The sequence below is a fragment of the Bos indicus genome, chromosome 4 (genome assembly GCF_029378745.1).
Source record: "Bos indicus isolate NIAB-ARS_2022 breed Sahiwal x Tharparkar chromosome 4, NIAB-ARS_B.indTharparkar_mat_pri_1.0, whole genome shotgun sequence".
Taxonomy (NCBI): Eukaryota; Metazoa; Chordata; class Mammalia; order Artiodactyla; family Bovidae; genus Bos; species Bos indicus.
In genome coordinates, this window is record NC_091763.1 from 7,627,733 (window position 1) to 7,642,544 (window position 14,812).

A 14,812-nucleotide genomic window follows, 5' to 3' on the forward strand; every position below is an offset into this window, starting at 1 on the left:
TGAAATATTAAGAACTTCTAAGACTAGGATAATATTTAGGCCACCCAATAAAAACTCCTTAACATAAACTGGGGCTTCCTCAATAACTCAGCAAAAAAATCCACCTGCAATGCAGGAGATCTGGGTCAGGAAGATCCCCTGGAGAAGGGAATGGCTACCTACTCCAGTATTCTTTCCTAGAAAATCCCACGGACAGAGGAGCCCGGTGGTCTACAGTCCATGGGGTCGCAAAGAGTCCAACAGGACAAAACAAGTAACATTTTCAGTTTTCAAGATCAACTGCTATTTCACTTTATTTGTACAGCCTCAAAATGACCCAGAAAGAATTAAGAGTCTCCGTGACTGGTCTAGTTGTGAAACAGTTAATTCGAGGAGGTGAAGATGTCAAGGCCCCAGAGATTCCGGAGGGTGGTCTTAAATCCCCTAGATCTGGCAAAGAATAACATCTCAGCCAGTAGTTTGTTCATCTTGGAAATGCCATCGTTTTCCTAGATGGGTTTAGAGGTACTATCCCTTTCCATAGCTCCATTAAGTATAATAATTCCAATTAACATAAAGTGCCTGTGTGCTAAATCGCTTCAGCTATTTCCAGCTCTTTGCAACCCCATGGACTGTAGCCCACCAGGCGCTTCTGTCCATGGGATTCTCCAGGCAAGAATATGGAGTGGGTTGCCATGCACTCATCCAGGGGATCTTCCTGACCCATGGATTGAACTCCCATCTCTTACATCTCTTGCACTGGCAAGTGGGTTCTTTACCACTAGCACCACCTAGGAAGCCCCTAATATAAAGTAAATGAATGAAGTAAGTAAAAAGTTGTTCAAACAAAACAAATGATTCACAACAGACAGAAGTGTGAAAGGCAGTCCTGTGAGAGGGAGACAGAGATATGATGGCTGGAATCAGAGAGGGTCTTCCAGAGAATAAGACCAGTCCACAAGCAGACATTCACATAGAAAATGAAAGAAGACAGCCAAAGAGGCTTCTTGGAAGAAGAGGCTCTGTTCACGTGAAAAGGAGGAAACTGGGAAGGCAGAGTCTGCTGGGAAGCTTACTCCTCCTGGAAGGTGGTGCCACCAGCTGTGGGGCAGCTGGTGGGAAAATGATATTTTTAGGTTATTTTTAGATCCATAAAAATCGTACCAAAGAGACTGGAAATATACATATGTATCAGAAATAAATTTTATTTCATGCCCGTTCTCCTTATTCATAGGCTCCTCTGTCCATGGAATTTTCCGGGCAAGAATACTGGAGTGGGTAGACATTCCCTTCTCCAGGGGCTCTTTCCAACCCAGGGATCGAATATGGGTCTCCTGCATTACAGACAGATTCTTTATCATCTGAGCCAACAGGGAAGTTCATTTAAAGCCTAGCAAGACCTAAATGAAAGCTTATAAGCAGAAAAATGAAATAAGACAATCACAAAAGTACAGCCTGTTGCTGTAGAAAATGCACTCCTGGATAAGAGAACTGAATAAGCCTACCAAACTAATACTGAGAGTTTTTATGAAATCAGGAAACATGTGTCATGCTTTTCCAATTTCACAAAAGGTTAAGCGTTGCAACCTTCAAATTCTGGACTGGTTAACCATAGCAAAGAATCCAGAATATACAGGAACAGACGTATTAGTTTGATCCACTTTCAGAATATCATGTTTTCAGAAAAATAACTGAAAATGGTCTAATAAGAAGTGTTTTGTTGCAGTCTTTCCTGCACTCAGTACTCTTGTCAAAATAATGGCAAAAGTAATGCCTTAGTCACTGTGGTTGCAAAATGCCATCTAAACACCAAAATGTCAATAGTTAATGGGATCTCTCTCCGCTGCTAGATATTTTCTTGGCATAAATTCTAGAAATTGTACTGCACTTAAGGCAAGAATTTGGGATTATTCACTTTATCGCCTCAATCTCTAATCATCTTTAACACATAATGGAACTTCTATAAATATTATTTGAATCAAAATAAATTGCCCAGAGATTCATACATCCATCCATTTGACTCCAAAGCCCAAATTTTTTCTACTAGCTTACGTGTCAATAACCACATTGAAATGTTTCATGAGATTAAAAGATCAAAATGAAGTGTTAAGTAGAAAAAGGGAGTGAAGGGCTTAAGGCAGAATGCCTTCTTTCTGATCCTCTCTCTATTTCCTTCTGGCCCCTGTCCCTCTTGTTTTATAACATCTAGCTCCTTCTAACAAAACTGGGAATAGAAGAAAACTTTGGGAGACAAGTGATATCTGTGCAGAAGATAAGTAGAAAGATGCAGTAGGGTTTTTCCCTGATTGGTATTTGCCAGTATTAACAAAGAAGAGATGGCTAAGGGCCTACCTCATCTATTCCAGGGAAAATTAAAATACATAAATCCCAGCTCCATCCCATTGGCAGTGTGGTTTGGTGTTTTGAATATGACTCTAACTCTCAAATTTTCTTACATGTGTCTCTAGCAATCCAGACCATGTTATAATCATTTTGTTATAACTTTACCTAAGTTTTTAAAAATTGGATTAACTGAATTCAGGCTCAGACATGGATACAGTCCAAAACTATGCAGTGTGGACAATGGGGGAAAAAAATTAAATGATTACATCAATCTGCTGAGCCTAAATTCAAGCTGAATGAAGACAGCATCCTTTTCTTACCAAATTGAACTTTTGGAAGGTCACGGAAATGGGTGATACAACCACACATTGGAGACCCCAAGCTGGACATGAGCAAGGACCCTGGAGCACAGTGGCAGCACCAGGTGGGGGGATGCTTGGGGGCGGACCTTCCCCAGAACCAGAGGGGCTCTGCCTCCAGAATCACAGAAGACATAAGGGTGGGCATCGTGTGACAGCGAGGACAGCGAGAAGAGGGCCCAGTACAGCGCAGACACAAGGAGAGCCTCCTACCAGATCTGGGAGTCCTGAAACCCAGCACAGCTCCCCGTCAGAGGAGCCTTGCCATAACCTCATGAGGTTTCCCTCCTTCAGCCACTCACCAGGTGCGGAAAAACAGACTGAGCCATTTGGGGCACTGGAAACTCCGTCTGATCAGCCAGCCACCCAAATGTGCTGAGAACCCACACTTCGGAGCCAGTCCGTCTGCCCTCAAAACAAACCACCCACATTCCAGCCACTGGTTTGGGCGGCTTCCTATCCTGTGTTCAGTCACTAAGCCGTGTCCGACTGACTCTTTGAGACCCCATGGACTGCAGCACAGGAGGCTCCTCTGTCCTCTCTTTCCCAGAGTTTGCTCAAATTTATGTCCAATGAGTCAGTGATGCTATCTCACCATCTCATCCCACCATTTCTAAAATGAGGAATACACCCTGCACAGCTCCCATGGTGGTTGTAAAACAGAACAGTGCCTTGCCCACAATAAGAGAACTATTGTTTTCTGCTCTTTTATCAAAATCCCTTCTGGTCATGTAGTGATGAGTGCATTGGAATAGACAAGCCTCTTCTATATTTCACATATTTCTAAAATTTACAGGAGAGGGGAATTTGTCATCAGGGGAGCTAATTCCTCTCGGAACACATGTGCTGACATCTTAGAAACCTCTGAGTAAGCAGCTATTCTATCTGCAAAAATCACTTGCCATTTTATGAAAGAAATGAAGCCAGTTCCTAATTGGCGACTAATAAGATAACTTTTCTCTGTGGAGGCGCTCAGCACAGCGAGCTCGCAAGACAGCTGAGGATCAGAAGCGATTGCTCTGGAAGACAGCAAGCTTCACTGTCTTAACGAGAATGCTTTCAAAGGGCGTGCTTCCCCCGCCTCCCCGGGACAACAGGGAAGCTAGCTTTGAGCGCTCGCCAAGCATCCACCTCTTTAATCAGAAACCAGCCAGGGGAGCTGGCGGAGATGAACACCCATTAAAGGCTGAGCCAGCAACTAGCCCTGGATGTCAAGAGCTGCTTAAACTGTGGTGAGCAGGGTCCTTTGGGCAGACACGTGTCTTTGCTTTATTGAGATGGGAGGTGGGTGAGTGGACTAGCACCCCTCTAGGGACATGGAAAAATCTCATTCTGGTTTCACTTCAAGTCACAGAGCATAAATAAGAAGGGAAGGCTGCGGCACGGCATGGCAGCACAGAGAATGAATTTTCATGGGCTGGTGAAGGAGATGGCTGTGGGTTTGTCTCCTGGGAACCCCATGATTGCTCCATCTCCTGCAGAAGCTCATTGAAAATGCATCCCACACGCCCCTTATTTCTGCTCCAACTTCAGAATCTAGACAGGCAAGCAGCACCTCACACCCTCCACAGTGAGGTGCAGAAGAGGTAAAACCACTGCCAGTCTGAGGCCCCCTGGCCTGAGCTGTCAGTTAAGACTGTCAGCTCCGCCTCGCTGGCCACAGCTGGAAGCGACAGAAGGGCGGCTGCTTCTGGTTCTCTCAGTGGCACCCACTCCCTCAGCCCCGAAGGGAAGGGGGACTCTGTGGCTCCTGCCACACATCTGCCCCCTGGACCCCCCAGAAAGGAGATGCAGAACCCTCCAGAAAGGTGCCCAGGCATGCGGCTGGCAGCCCCCTCAACAGGAAGTCATCCTTTCCATCCACCCACCAAATCCACACATGAGCTAAGTCCTTCTCCACAGGCCCTGGGATCCAAGTCTATGCTATTTGCTCTTCAGTATAAATTAACAGCCCACTAAATGTAAAAGATGCTTGGTGGGGGAGGGGGTCCTATAGAAAACAAGACTGCAGATGGCTGTGGGCTTTTACTCCTACCCACGGCTTCTTCTCTGGGCAGGGACCTATTCTAAATATACATCATGAATATCTGTGTTAACTTCATATCTGTGTTAACTTCAGTGTGACAATATTGGAAATATATTTCAGGGACACTTAATCTGACACTGCGGATCCTCATCACAGGCTGAGAGAGCTGGCCTGGGACCCGGGTGTTGCCACGCACTCCTCTGCTGGTCCCTCTTTCCAGAAGCCCCAGGAGGCTCTTACCTTGGGGATAGACTGCTTTGGAATCCCATGGAGGCAGCAGTAGTAGTGCAGGTGCTCCCAGCCCGTCAGGAGCTCGTCCAGGGCATCCTGCTGCGGACAGTAGCCAATGAGGATGCCGGCTGCACCAGCAAGAGACAGATTCACATCCTCTCTGCCAAGAGAAGAAGCAGCATACAGAAGATCCAACTTCCTGGACAAACATCACCCATTTCTTAAAACCGGCTCACCGGTCACAAGCTTGTGGCAGTTTGTGCTGTATACTAAGCGCGTGCTAAGTCACCTCAGTCGTGTCCAAGTCTTTGTGACCCTATGGGTTGCAGCCCTCCAGGCTCCTTTGTCCATGGGATTCTCCAGGCAAGAATACTGCAGTGGGTTGCCAAGCCCTCCTCCACGGGATCTTCCTGACCCAGGGATCAAACCCATATCCTTAGATCTTCTGACTTGACAGGCAGGCTCTTTACCACGAGCACCACCTGGGAAGCCCTGTTGCAGTTTGTCTAATTCAATTAGTTAACTTAGTATAAATGGGTTCAGTGAACTAGTAGCAGTCCATGTGTGGGTAGGACAGACCTAGCTCTAATGCCACGAATGCTCTGGATGTCAAAGAACAGGCATAAGGCATAGAGCTTCCCAGCATCATCTGGCTGCACATAAGGTTTGGTTTGTGCCCTCCAAGAGTCTGTTTCCCCAGTGGAACTTCTGTGATCAAATCCCACTGGCCTCCAAAGTCAAATTCCCTAGGGGTTCGGCAACAGTGCCTGCTGCTCCATAAATGGCCATCACAGCTATTATTCCCCCAACCAAAACAATTTATATGAACATCTAATAAATCCATGGTGAGGCTATCACTCAGTACCACATTTTTTTAAAATCACTTTTACAATAGCAATAATATATATCTGACTGAACATACAGAAAAATAGAGGCTAAAAGGAAAAATTCATGGTCTCAGCCCTCAGGTAATATCTACCATTGATATGCTCCTGCTAATCCTTTAAGTGTAGCAATGCTCCACGAGTACTTGCTGAGGATTATACAAAACTGTACTTACTCAAAGGAAAAGAGCTCCTGTTTTATCCTAATTTTATTATTAATAGATATTCATCATGGACCTTTTTAAACTACTCAAATGTGATCACATTTAACATGAAACACTGATGTCTTTCTATGCATTTTTACATAGATAGAATCATAAAGTCTATAAATTTTCCTGAGAACACTTCAGAAAGGAAAATTTACAGTTTCAAAATGGAACATTATGTAAAGAAAAACTTGCTGAGAAATCATGACTACTACAGAAGCTGTTATGATCATCTTTCATTTAAAAAAAAGTGAATCTAGTCATTCAATGACTAAAAAAGCAAAATGGATGTCTGAGGAGGCCTTAAAAATAGCTGTGAAAAGAAGAGAAGTGAAAAGCAAAGGAGAAAAGGAAAGATATACCCATTTGAATACAGAGTTCCAAAGAACAGAAAGGAGAGATAAGAAAGCCTTCTTCAGTGATCAGTGCAAAGAAATAGAGGAAAACAACAGAATGGGAAAGACTAGAGATCTCATCAAGAAAGTTAGACATACCAAGGGAACATTTCATGCAAAGATGGGCTCAATAAAGAACAGAAATGGTATGGACCTAACAGAAGCAGAAGATATTAAGAAGAGGTGGCAAGAACACACAGAAGAACTGTACAAAAAAGATCTTCATGACCCAGATAATCATGATGGTGTGATCACTGACCTAGAGCCAGACATCCTGGAATGCGAAGTCAAGTGGGCCTTAGAAAGCATCACTACGAACAAAGCTAGTGGAGGTAATGGAATTCCAGCTGAGCTATTCCAAATCCTGAAAGATGATGCTGTGAAAGTGCTGCACTCAATATGCCAGCAAATTTGGACAACTCAGCAGTGGCCACAGGACTGGAAAAGGTCAGTTTTCATTCCAATCCCAAATAAAGGCAATGCCAAAGAATGTTAAAACTACCATACAATTGTACTCATCTCACATGCTAGTAAAGTAATGTTCAAAATTCTCCATGTCAGGCTTCAATAATACATGAACCATGAACTTCCAGATGTTCAAGCTGGTTTTAGAAAAGGCAGAGGAACCAGAGATCAAACTGCCAACATCTGCTGGATCATCAAAAAAGCAAGAGAGTTCCAAAAAAACAGCTATTTCTGCTTTATTGACTATGCCAAAACCTTTGACTGTGTGGATCACAATGAACTGTGGAAAATTCTGAAAGGGATGGGAATACCAGAGCACCTGACCTGCCTCTTGAGAAACCTGTATGCAGGTCAGGAAGCAATAGTTAGAACTGGACATGAAACAACAGACTGGTTCCAAATAGGAAAAGGAGTATGTCAAGGCTGTATATTGTCACCCTGCGTATTTAACTTCTATGCAGAGTACATCATGAGAAATGCTGGGCTGGAGGAAGCACAAGCTGGATTCAAGACTGCTGGGAGAAATATCAATAACCTCAGATACGCAGATGATACCACCCTTATGGAAGGGCGAAGAAGAACTAAAGAGCTTCTTGATGAAAGTGAAAGGAGAGTGAAAAAGGTGGTTTAAAGCTCAACATTCAGAAAACTAAGATCATGGCATCTGGTCCCATCACTTCATGGCAAATAGATGGGGAAACAGTGGAAACAGTGGCTGACCTTATTTTGGGGAGCTCCAAAATCACTGCAGATGGTGACTGCAGCCATGAAATAAAAGACACTTACTCCTTGGAAGAAAAGTTATGACCAACCTAGACAGGAGAAGGAAATGGTAACCCACTCCAGTGTTCTTGCCTGGAGAATCCCAGGGACAGAGGAGCCTGGTAGGAGGCCGTCTATGGGGTCGCACAGAGTCAGACACGACTGAAGTGACTTAGCAGGAGCAGACAGCATATTAAAAAGCAGAAACATTACTTTGCAAAACAAAGGTCCGTCTAGTCAAGGCTATGGTTTTTCAGTAGTCATGTATGGATGTGAGAGTTGGACCATAAAGAAAGCTGAGTGTCGAAAAATTGATGCTTTTGAACTGTGGTGCTGGAGAAGACTCTTGAGAGTCCCTTAGACTGCAAGGAGATCCAACCAGTCCATCCTAAAGGAAATCAGACCTGAATATTCATTGGAAGGACTGATGTTGAAGCTGAAACTCCAATACTTTGGCCACCTGATGCGAAGAACTGACTCATTTGAAAAGACTCTGATGCTGGGAAAGATTGAAGGCGAGAGAAGAAGGGGACGACAGAGGATGAGATGGTTGGATGGCATCACCGACTCAATGGACATGAGTTTGAGTAAACTCTGGGAGTTGGTGATGGACAGGGAGGCCTGGTGTGCTGCAGTCCATGGGGTCACAAAGAGTTGGACATGACTGAGTGACTGAATTGAACTGACTGAATGTTTTAATCTGTATTTAAGTGGTACAAGTACCTGGTAACAAGTAAACAATGCAAGAAAATTTGGTTTTGTGTAAAATTTTTCCCTAAATTTCAAATAGCAAAAATTTATTTCAGCCTGATTTTTGCTACTCTTTAGAAAATATGTTCATCTGTTCGATCACTCTTAGGAATTTTCTTTATCAGTGTATTTAAGAGATTTCACAAGACATACAGTGGTGTGTATCTTTTTCAGCAAATTTACTGGCATATTAGAATTTTTTATTTCAATATGTAACATCAGGTTTTGTTTTGAACCACTGCCTCTGGAAAAACTTCACTCAATAACTTTTTTTCTATCTTCTTTTTTATTTTTCATGGTGGTAAAAGACATTATACAAAATTTACCATTTTAGCCATTTTACATTTTAAGTATAAAATTTAGTGGAATATTAAAAGCATTCTATACACTCATCATTACTATTAACATCTAGTTCTAGAACATTTCCAATATCCTCAAAGGTAACCTCATAATTATTGATATATTTAAAATAAAGAAACAGAAACTTCAGTCAAACAAAGTTAGTTGAGGTGGCTCAGATGTTAAAAAATCTGTCTGCAATGTGGGAGACCCGGGTTCGATCCCTGCATTGGAAAGATCCCCTGGAGAAGGGAATGGCTACTTACTCCAATATTCTTGCCTGGAGAATTCCATAGACAGAGGAGCCTGGTGGGCTACAGTCCATGGGGTCATGGACTCAGACATGACTAGGTGGCTAACATACATAGGAGACCAGCAGGGAGCTCTCAAGCCCTGTGACAGCGGCAGGGCCCACAGGCAGAGGGACCTCTCTTCTGGCCTGGACTCAGCCAATGGAAAGTCAGCTGCAGGCTCCTTGTTACTGCTCCACCCACCCTCCCTTCCATTCTATAAAAGCTTTCTTTTCTGCATTTTACAGGGGGAATTGCCAATGCATTGCCATGGTTGCAGACCCCAAATCATAATTTCTTTGATGATCCCCCAAACCCACCCGTGCTGGAAAAATAACCAGCAGTCTATTTATTCTATCTGTTTTAGATCAACATGCATGTATGAGTCATGCCTCATTTCCCTGTCCCTCCAGCCCCTCATCTTCTTTTTTAATCACCACTTTCCATTTTGTATATGTGAAAACTAAACCCTGCAAGGCACTGCTGCCTTGAACTGGCTACAGAACCAGTTCTAACACCTTTATGTGGCCCATACAAGTCTACCATTGTTTTCATTCTTTAACACTTTTGTACAAAGATAAATTGACAATATAAAAAAGGAAGAGAGGAGGTTATTACCTTTTTAACTAATCGGTTTAATTTTTAGAGTGGTTTAGGTTTATGGGAAAGTGGAATAGAAAGTACAGGAAGATGAAGGAGGTCACCTAGAATCACCCCCCTCCAATCATCATCTTCATTGCTATGGCACATTTGTTAAAACTGACTGATACTCCTATTAACAAATGTCCACAATCCACCCTGGGGCTTGCATTTTGAGTTGAACATGCTGTGGGCTTTGTCAGAGTCATGATGTCAGGCACCCACAGAAGCACACAGGTCAGCTTCACTGCCCTAAAGTCTGTGCTCAGCCTCTCCACCCCTCTCTCCATCTTCCCTGGAAACCACTGATCTTTCATTGTCTCCATAGCTCTGACTCTTATTACAGATCACCATAGAGTTGAAATTACACAGATATATAGTCCTTCCAGATGGGCTTGTTTTACTTAGTAATATGCATTTAAGTTTCTTCCACAACTTTTCATAGCTTAATACTGAACTGTACTCCTAAAAATTGTCACGATGGTGAAGATTATGCTGTGTGTGTTTTACAACAAATTTTTTAAAGATATACTATGCAAACGGTATCCAAAAGCATTTTGGAGTGGCTATACTAGTATCAGACAAAATAAATTGTAGTATAAAACTTGATAGACACACAGAAAAGCACATAATAATAAAAGCCTCAATTCCTTGGGAAAATGTAACAAATATTAACATGTTTTTACCTTAGAACAGAGCCCCCGAATACATGAGGAAAAACTGACAGAAGTAAAGAAGAAACAATTTAACAATAAAAGTTGGAATCTTCAGAATATCACATCTGATAATGGATAGAAAAATCAGACAGACAAATCAAGAAGGAAACAGAGAACCTGAACAACACTATAACCAACTGGACCAAGAGACTTTTATAGAATTCCTCACCCACAACAGCAGATGGACATTCCTTTCTGATGCTCTTAAAACATTTTCCAGATAAAATATTTGTGAGCTTATTAAAAAAATCAATATACGCTTTCTGACTACAATAGAATGAAATTAGAAATAGAAAAAGAAGGAAATTTGAGAGGACCACAAATATGTAAAATTTAAATGACATGCTCCCAAGAAAATGATATGCCAAAGAAGGAAAACTAGAAAATATTTTGAGATGACTAGAATAAATATAAAATATATAAAAATTTATGAGATTCATCTAAAGGAGTACATACAGGGAAAGAAACAGTTGCAATATATATATGAAAGAAAGTCAGTTTCAAAACAATAACCTAACATTCCCAGTAAGAAATTAGAAAAAATTACAGCAAGCTAAATCTAAAGCAATCTGAAGGGAAAAATATAAAATCACAACAAAAAATGAATATGAAAAATTATAGGGAAAATCAACAAAACAAAATGTTGGTTCTTTGAAAAAACACAAGAGGATCCACAGGCTAGACTGACCAAAGAAAAAGGAGAGAAGATTCAAATTACTGAAATAAAAATCAAAGAGGAGACATTAGTATTAAACTAAACAAGAGGCATTAGTATTAAACTTACAGAAATAAAAAAATTTATAAGGGAATACTGTAAATATTGTACACCAACAAATTAGATCCATACCTCACCCCATATGTAAAAATCAACTCACAATTGATTAAAAAGAAAACTTAAACATAGGAACCAAAATTATGACGCTCTTAGAAGGAAACATATGCCTGAATCTTCCTGATCTTGGAAAAAGCAATAATTCCTAGATATGACACAAAAAGGATAAGCAACAATAGAAAAGACAGCATCTATCCAGATGCTACTGAAAAAAAAAAAAAAACTGTTAGAATGAATCACCAAATTCAGTAAAACTTCAGGATTCAAAATCAGTGTGTAATATATGAATTCTTTAAGTAGATGAGAGAAATCTTTCCACATTATATATTATATATCAAGTCATCACCATATGCACTTTAAACATATTAAAATTTTATCAATTATACCACAATGAATCTGAAAAAATACAAAAAAGATAAATTGCATAAAACTGAAATTTAATTTTTTGTGTTTCAAAACACTATCAAGAATATAAAAGATAACCCATGCAAATGGAGAAAGTTTTTGTAAATCATATATCTAATAATGGGCTGACTCTAGAATGTAAACAACTCATACTACTCAATAATTTTTAAAAAGTGACCCAATTTGAAAAATGTTCAAAGGATCTGAATGTATATTTCTTCAAAGAAGATGTACTGCTGCTGCTGCTGCTGCTAAGTCGCTTCAGTCGTGTCCGACTTTGTGCGACCCCACAGACGGTGGCCTACCAGGCTCCCCCATCCCTGGGATTCTCCAGGCAAGAACACTGGGGTGGGTTGCCATTTCCTTCTCCAAATAACCAATAAACATAGAAAAAGTTGTCAGCATCATTAGTCATTAGAGAAACACAAATCAAAGCCATAATAACATACAGTTCACACCCCATGGGATGGCCATAATAAAAAACAAGAAACATGGTACATGTTGGTGAGGAAGTAGAGAAATCGGAACCCTCGTATATGACTACCAGGAATGGTGTAGCTGCTTTGGAAAACAGTTTGGCAGTTTCTCAAATGCTACGCTTAGATACCTAGCTATACAACCCAGTATTCCACTTCTGGTTATACACTCAATAGACCTGAATACATATGTCTGATAAAATATGTACATTAATGTTCATAGAAGCTTACTCATAATAACAAAACAAGCAGAGAACCAAATGTCCTTCAACTGATGTGTGGATAAACAAAATTTGAAAGACTCATACCATTAAGTACTGTTGTCATAAACAGGAGTGAAGGACCGACACAGGCTGCAACACAAACGAACCTTGGAAACACGCTAGGTGAGAGAAGCCAAACATAAAAGGCTATATGCTGTGTGATTCCATTCTTACAGATGTCTGTAATAGGCAAATTCACAGAGACAGAGAGCAGACTGATAGCTGCCACAGGGAGGAGGGACAACAGGGAATGGCCACTTGAAAATGGGCATTTCCCTGGCAGTCCAGTGGTTAGGACTCCACCCTTCTACTGCAGGAGGCACAGGTTCGATTCCTAGTGAGGGAAATAAGATCCTGTATGCCAAGCAGCATGGTGAAAAAAAAAGTGATGAAAATGATACAGAATTAGTAGAAATAGTTGCATAACTTTGTGAATTACTAAAAACCACCAAATTTCTACACTTAAAGGTATGAATTTTATGGTATATGAATCATAGAGCAAAACAGTTTGTCCGTAGCCACAAAGGCTGAAAACGCACATGCTCCCTGCAAACAGCCATGTTCCTTAATATGTATACAACTGGGATGCCTTATATGTTCCCCAACAAATGCAATGGTGCCAAGAGCTGACTCATTGGAAAAGACCCTGATGCTGGGAAAGACAGAGGGCAGGAGAGGAAGGCAGTGACAGGATGAGATGGCTGGATGGCATCATTGACTCAATGGACATGAGTTTGAGCAAATTCTGGGAGATAGTGAGGGACAGGGAAGCCTGGCATGCTGCAGCCTACGGGGGTCACAACGAGTCTGACGTGACTGAGCAACTCAACAACAATAAATGCTCACAACACGTCTCTGTTAATATTAACCAAGTGAACTACTGCAACACGTAACAACACGATGCATCTCACAAACACAACACTGCTGGAAAGGAGCCCCTCACCAAAGCATATGCTGTATCACTTCATGTCTATAAAGTTTTAAAACAGGAGAACTATAATCTAGGTGATAAAAGTCAGAACACTGCTTTAGTTTGGATAAGGGCTCTTGACTGAGTTCGTGATGGTGGTTTCTGGGTCCTGGCAAAGGTTAATTTCTTGCTTATGTGCTTATCTGGGTGGGCTAACATGATGAAAACCCACCACACCTTATACACTGAGAAGTTCTAGGTATTAAATATCTCAATGCAAAGTTTTCATTTAAAAAACTGTTGTACATGTTAATTTATAAGACTCCCTGGTGGCTCAGATAGTAAAGAATCCACCTGCAATGCCAGAGAACTGGGTTCAATGCCTGGGTTGGGAAGATACCCTGGAGTAGGGCATGGCAAGCCATTCTAGTATTCTTGCCTGGAGAATCCCCATGGACAGAGGAACCTAGTAGGCTACAGCCGGTGGGGTTGCAAAGAGTTGGACATGACTGAGTGACTAAGTACAGCACACAACACAATTTTTACTGTTTAAGAAGTGAAGTGAAGTGAAAGTCACTCAGTTGTGTCCGACTCTTTGCAACCCCATGTTCTATGTAGACCATGGAGTTCTCCAGGCCAGAATACTGGAGTGGGTATCCTTTCCCTTCTCCAAAGGATCTTTCCAACCCAGGGATTGAACCCAGGTCTCCTACATGGCAGGCTGATTCTTTACCAGCTGAGCCACAAGGGAAGCCCAAGAATACTGAAGTGGGTTCAGTTCAGTTCAATTCAGTCATTCAGTAATGTCCAACTCTTTGTGACCCCATGGACTGCAGCATGCCAGGCCTCCCTGTCCATCACCAACTCCTGGAGTTTACCCAAACTCAGGTCCATTGAGTCAGTGATGCCATCCAACCATCTCATCCTCTGTCTTCCCTTTCTCTTCCTGCCTTCAATCTTTCCCAGCATCAGGGTCTTTTCTAATGAGTCAATTCTTCACATCAGGTGGCCAAAGTATTGGAGCTTCGGCTTCAGCATCAGTCCTTCTAATGAATATTCAGTACTGATTTCCTTTAGGATGGATTGGTTTGATCTCCTTGCAGTCCAAGGGACTCTCAAGAGTCTTCTCCAACACCACAGTTTAAAAGCATCAATTCTTCAGTATTCAGCTCTCTTTATAGTTCAACTCTCACATCCATACATGACTACTAGAAAAACCAGAGCTTTGACTAGATGGACCTTTGTCAGTAATGTCTCTGCTTTTTAATATGCTGTCTAGCTTTTCTTCCAAGGATCATGGCTGGAGTCACCATCTGCAGTGATTTTGAAGCCCAAAAAAATAGTCTTTCACTGTTTCCACTATTTCCCCATCTATTTGCCATGAAGTGATGGGACCAGATGCCATGACCCTAGTTTTCTGAATGTTGAATTTTAAGCCAACTTTTTCACTCTCCTCTTTCACTTTCATCAAGAGACTCTTTAGTTCTTCTTCGCTTTCTGCCATAAGGGTGGTGTCATCTGCATATCTGTAGCCTATCCCTT

The 14,812-nt window shown here is 41.7% G+C and overlaps 1 protein-coding gene across 1 annotated transcript in view; it reads right to left on the minus strand.

Annotated features, from left to right (window-relative positions):
- Positions 1–14,812, minus strand: part of ABCA13 (ATP binding cassette subfamily A member 13) — a 335,950-nt gene that overhangs the window by 40,080 nt on the left and 281,058 nt on the right. The window contains exon 42 of the mRNA XM_070787451.1: positions 4,948–5,098. Coding sequence (XP_070643552.1) covers positions 4,948–5,098 — 151 coding nt within the window. The remainder of the gene's footprint in view (positions 1–4,947; positions 5,099–14,812) is intronic.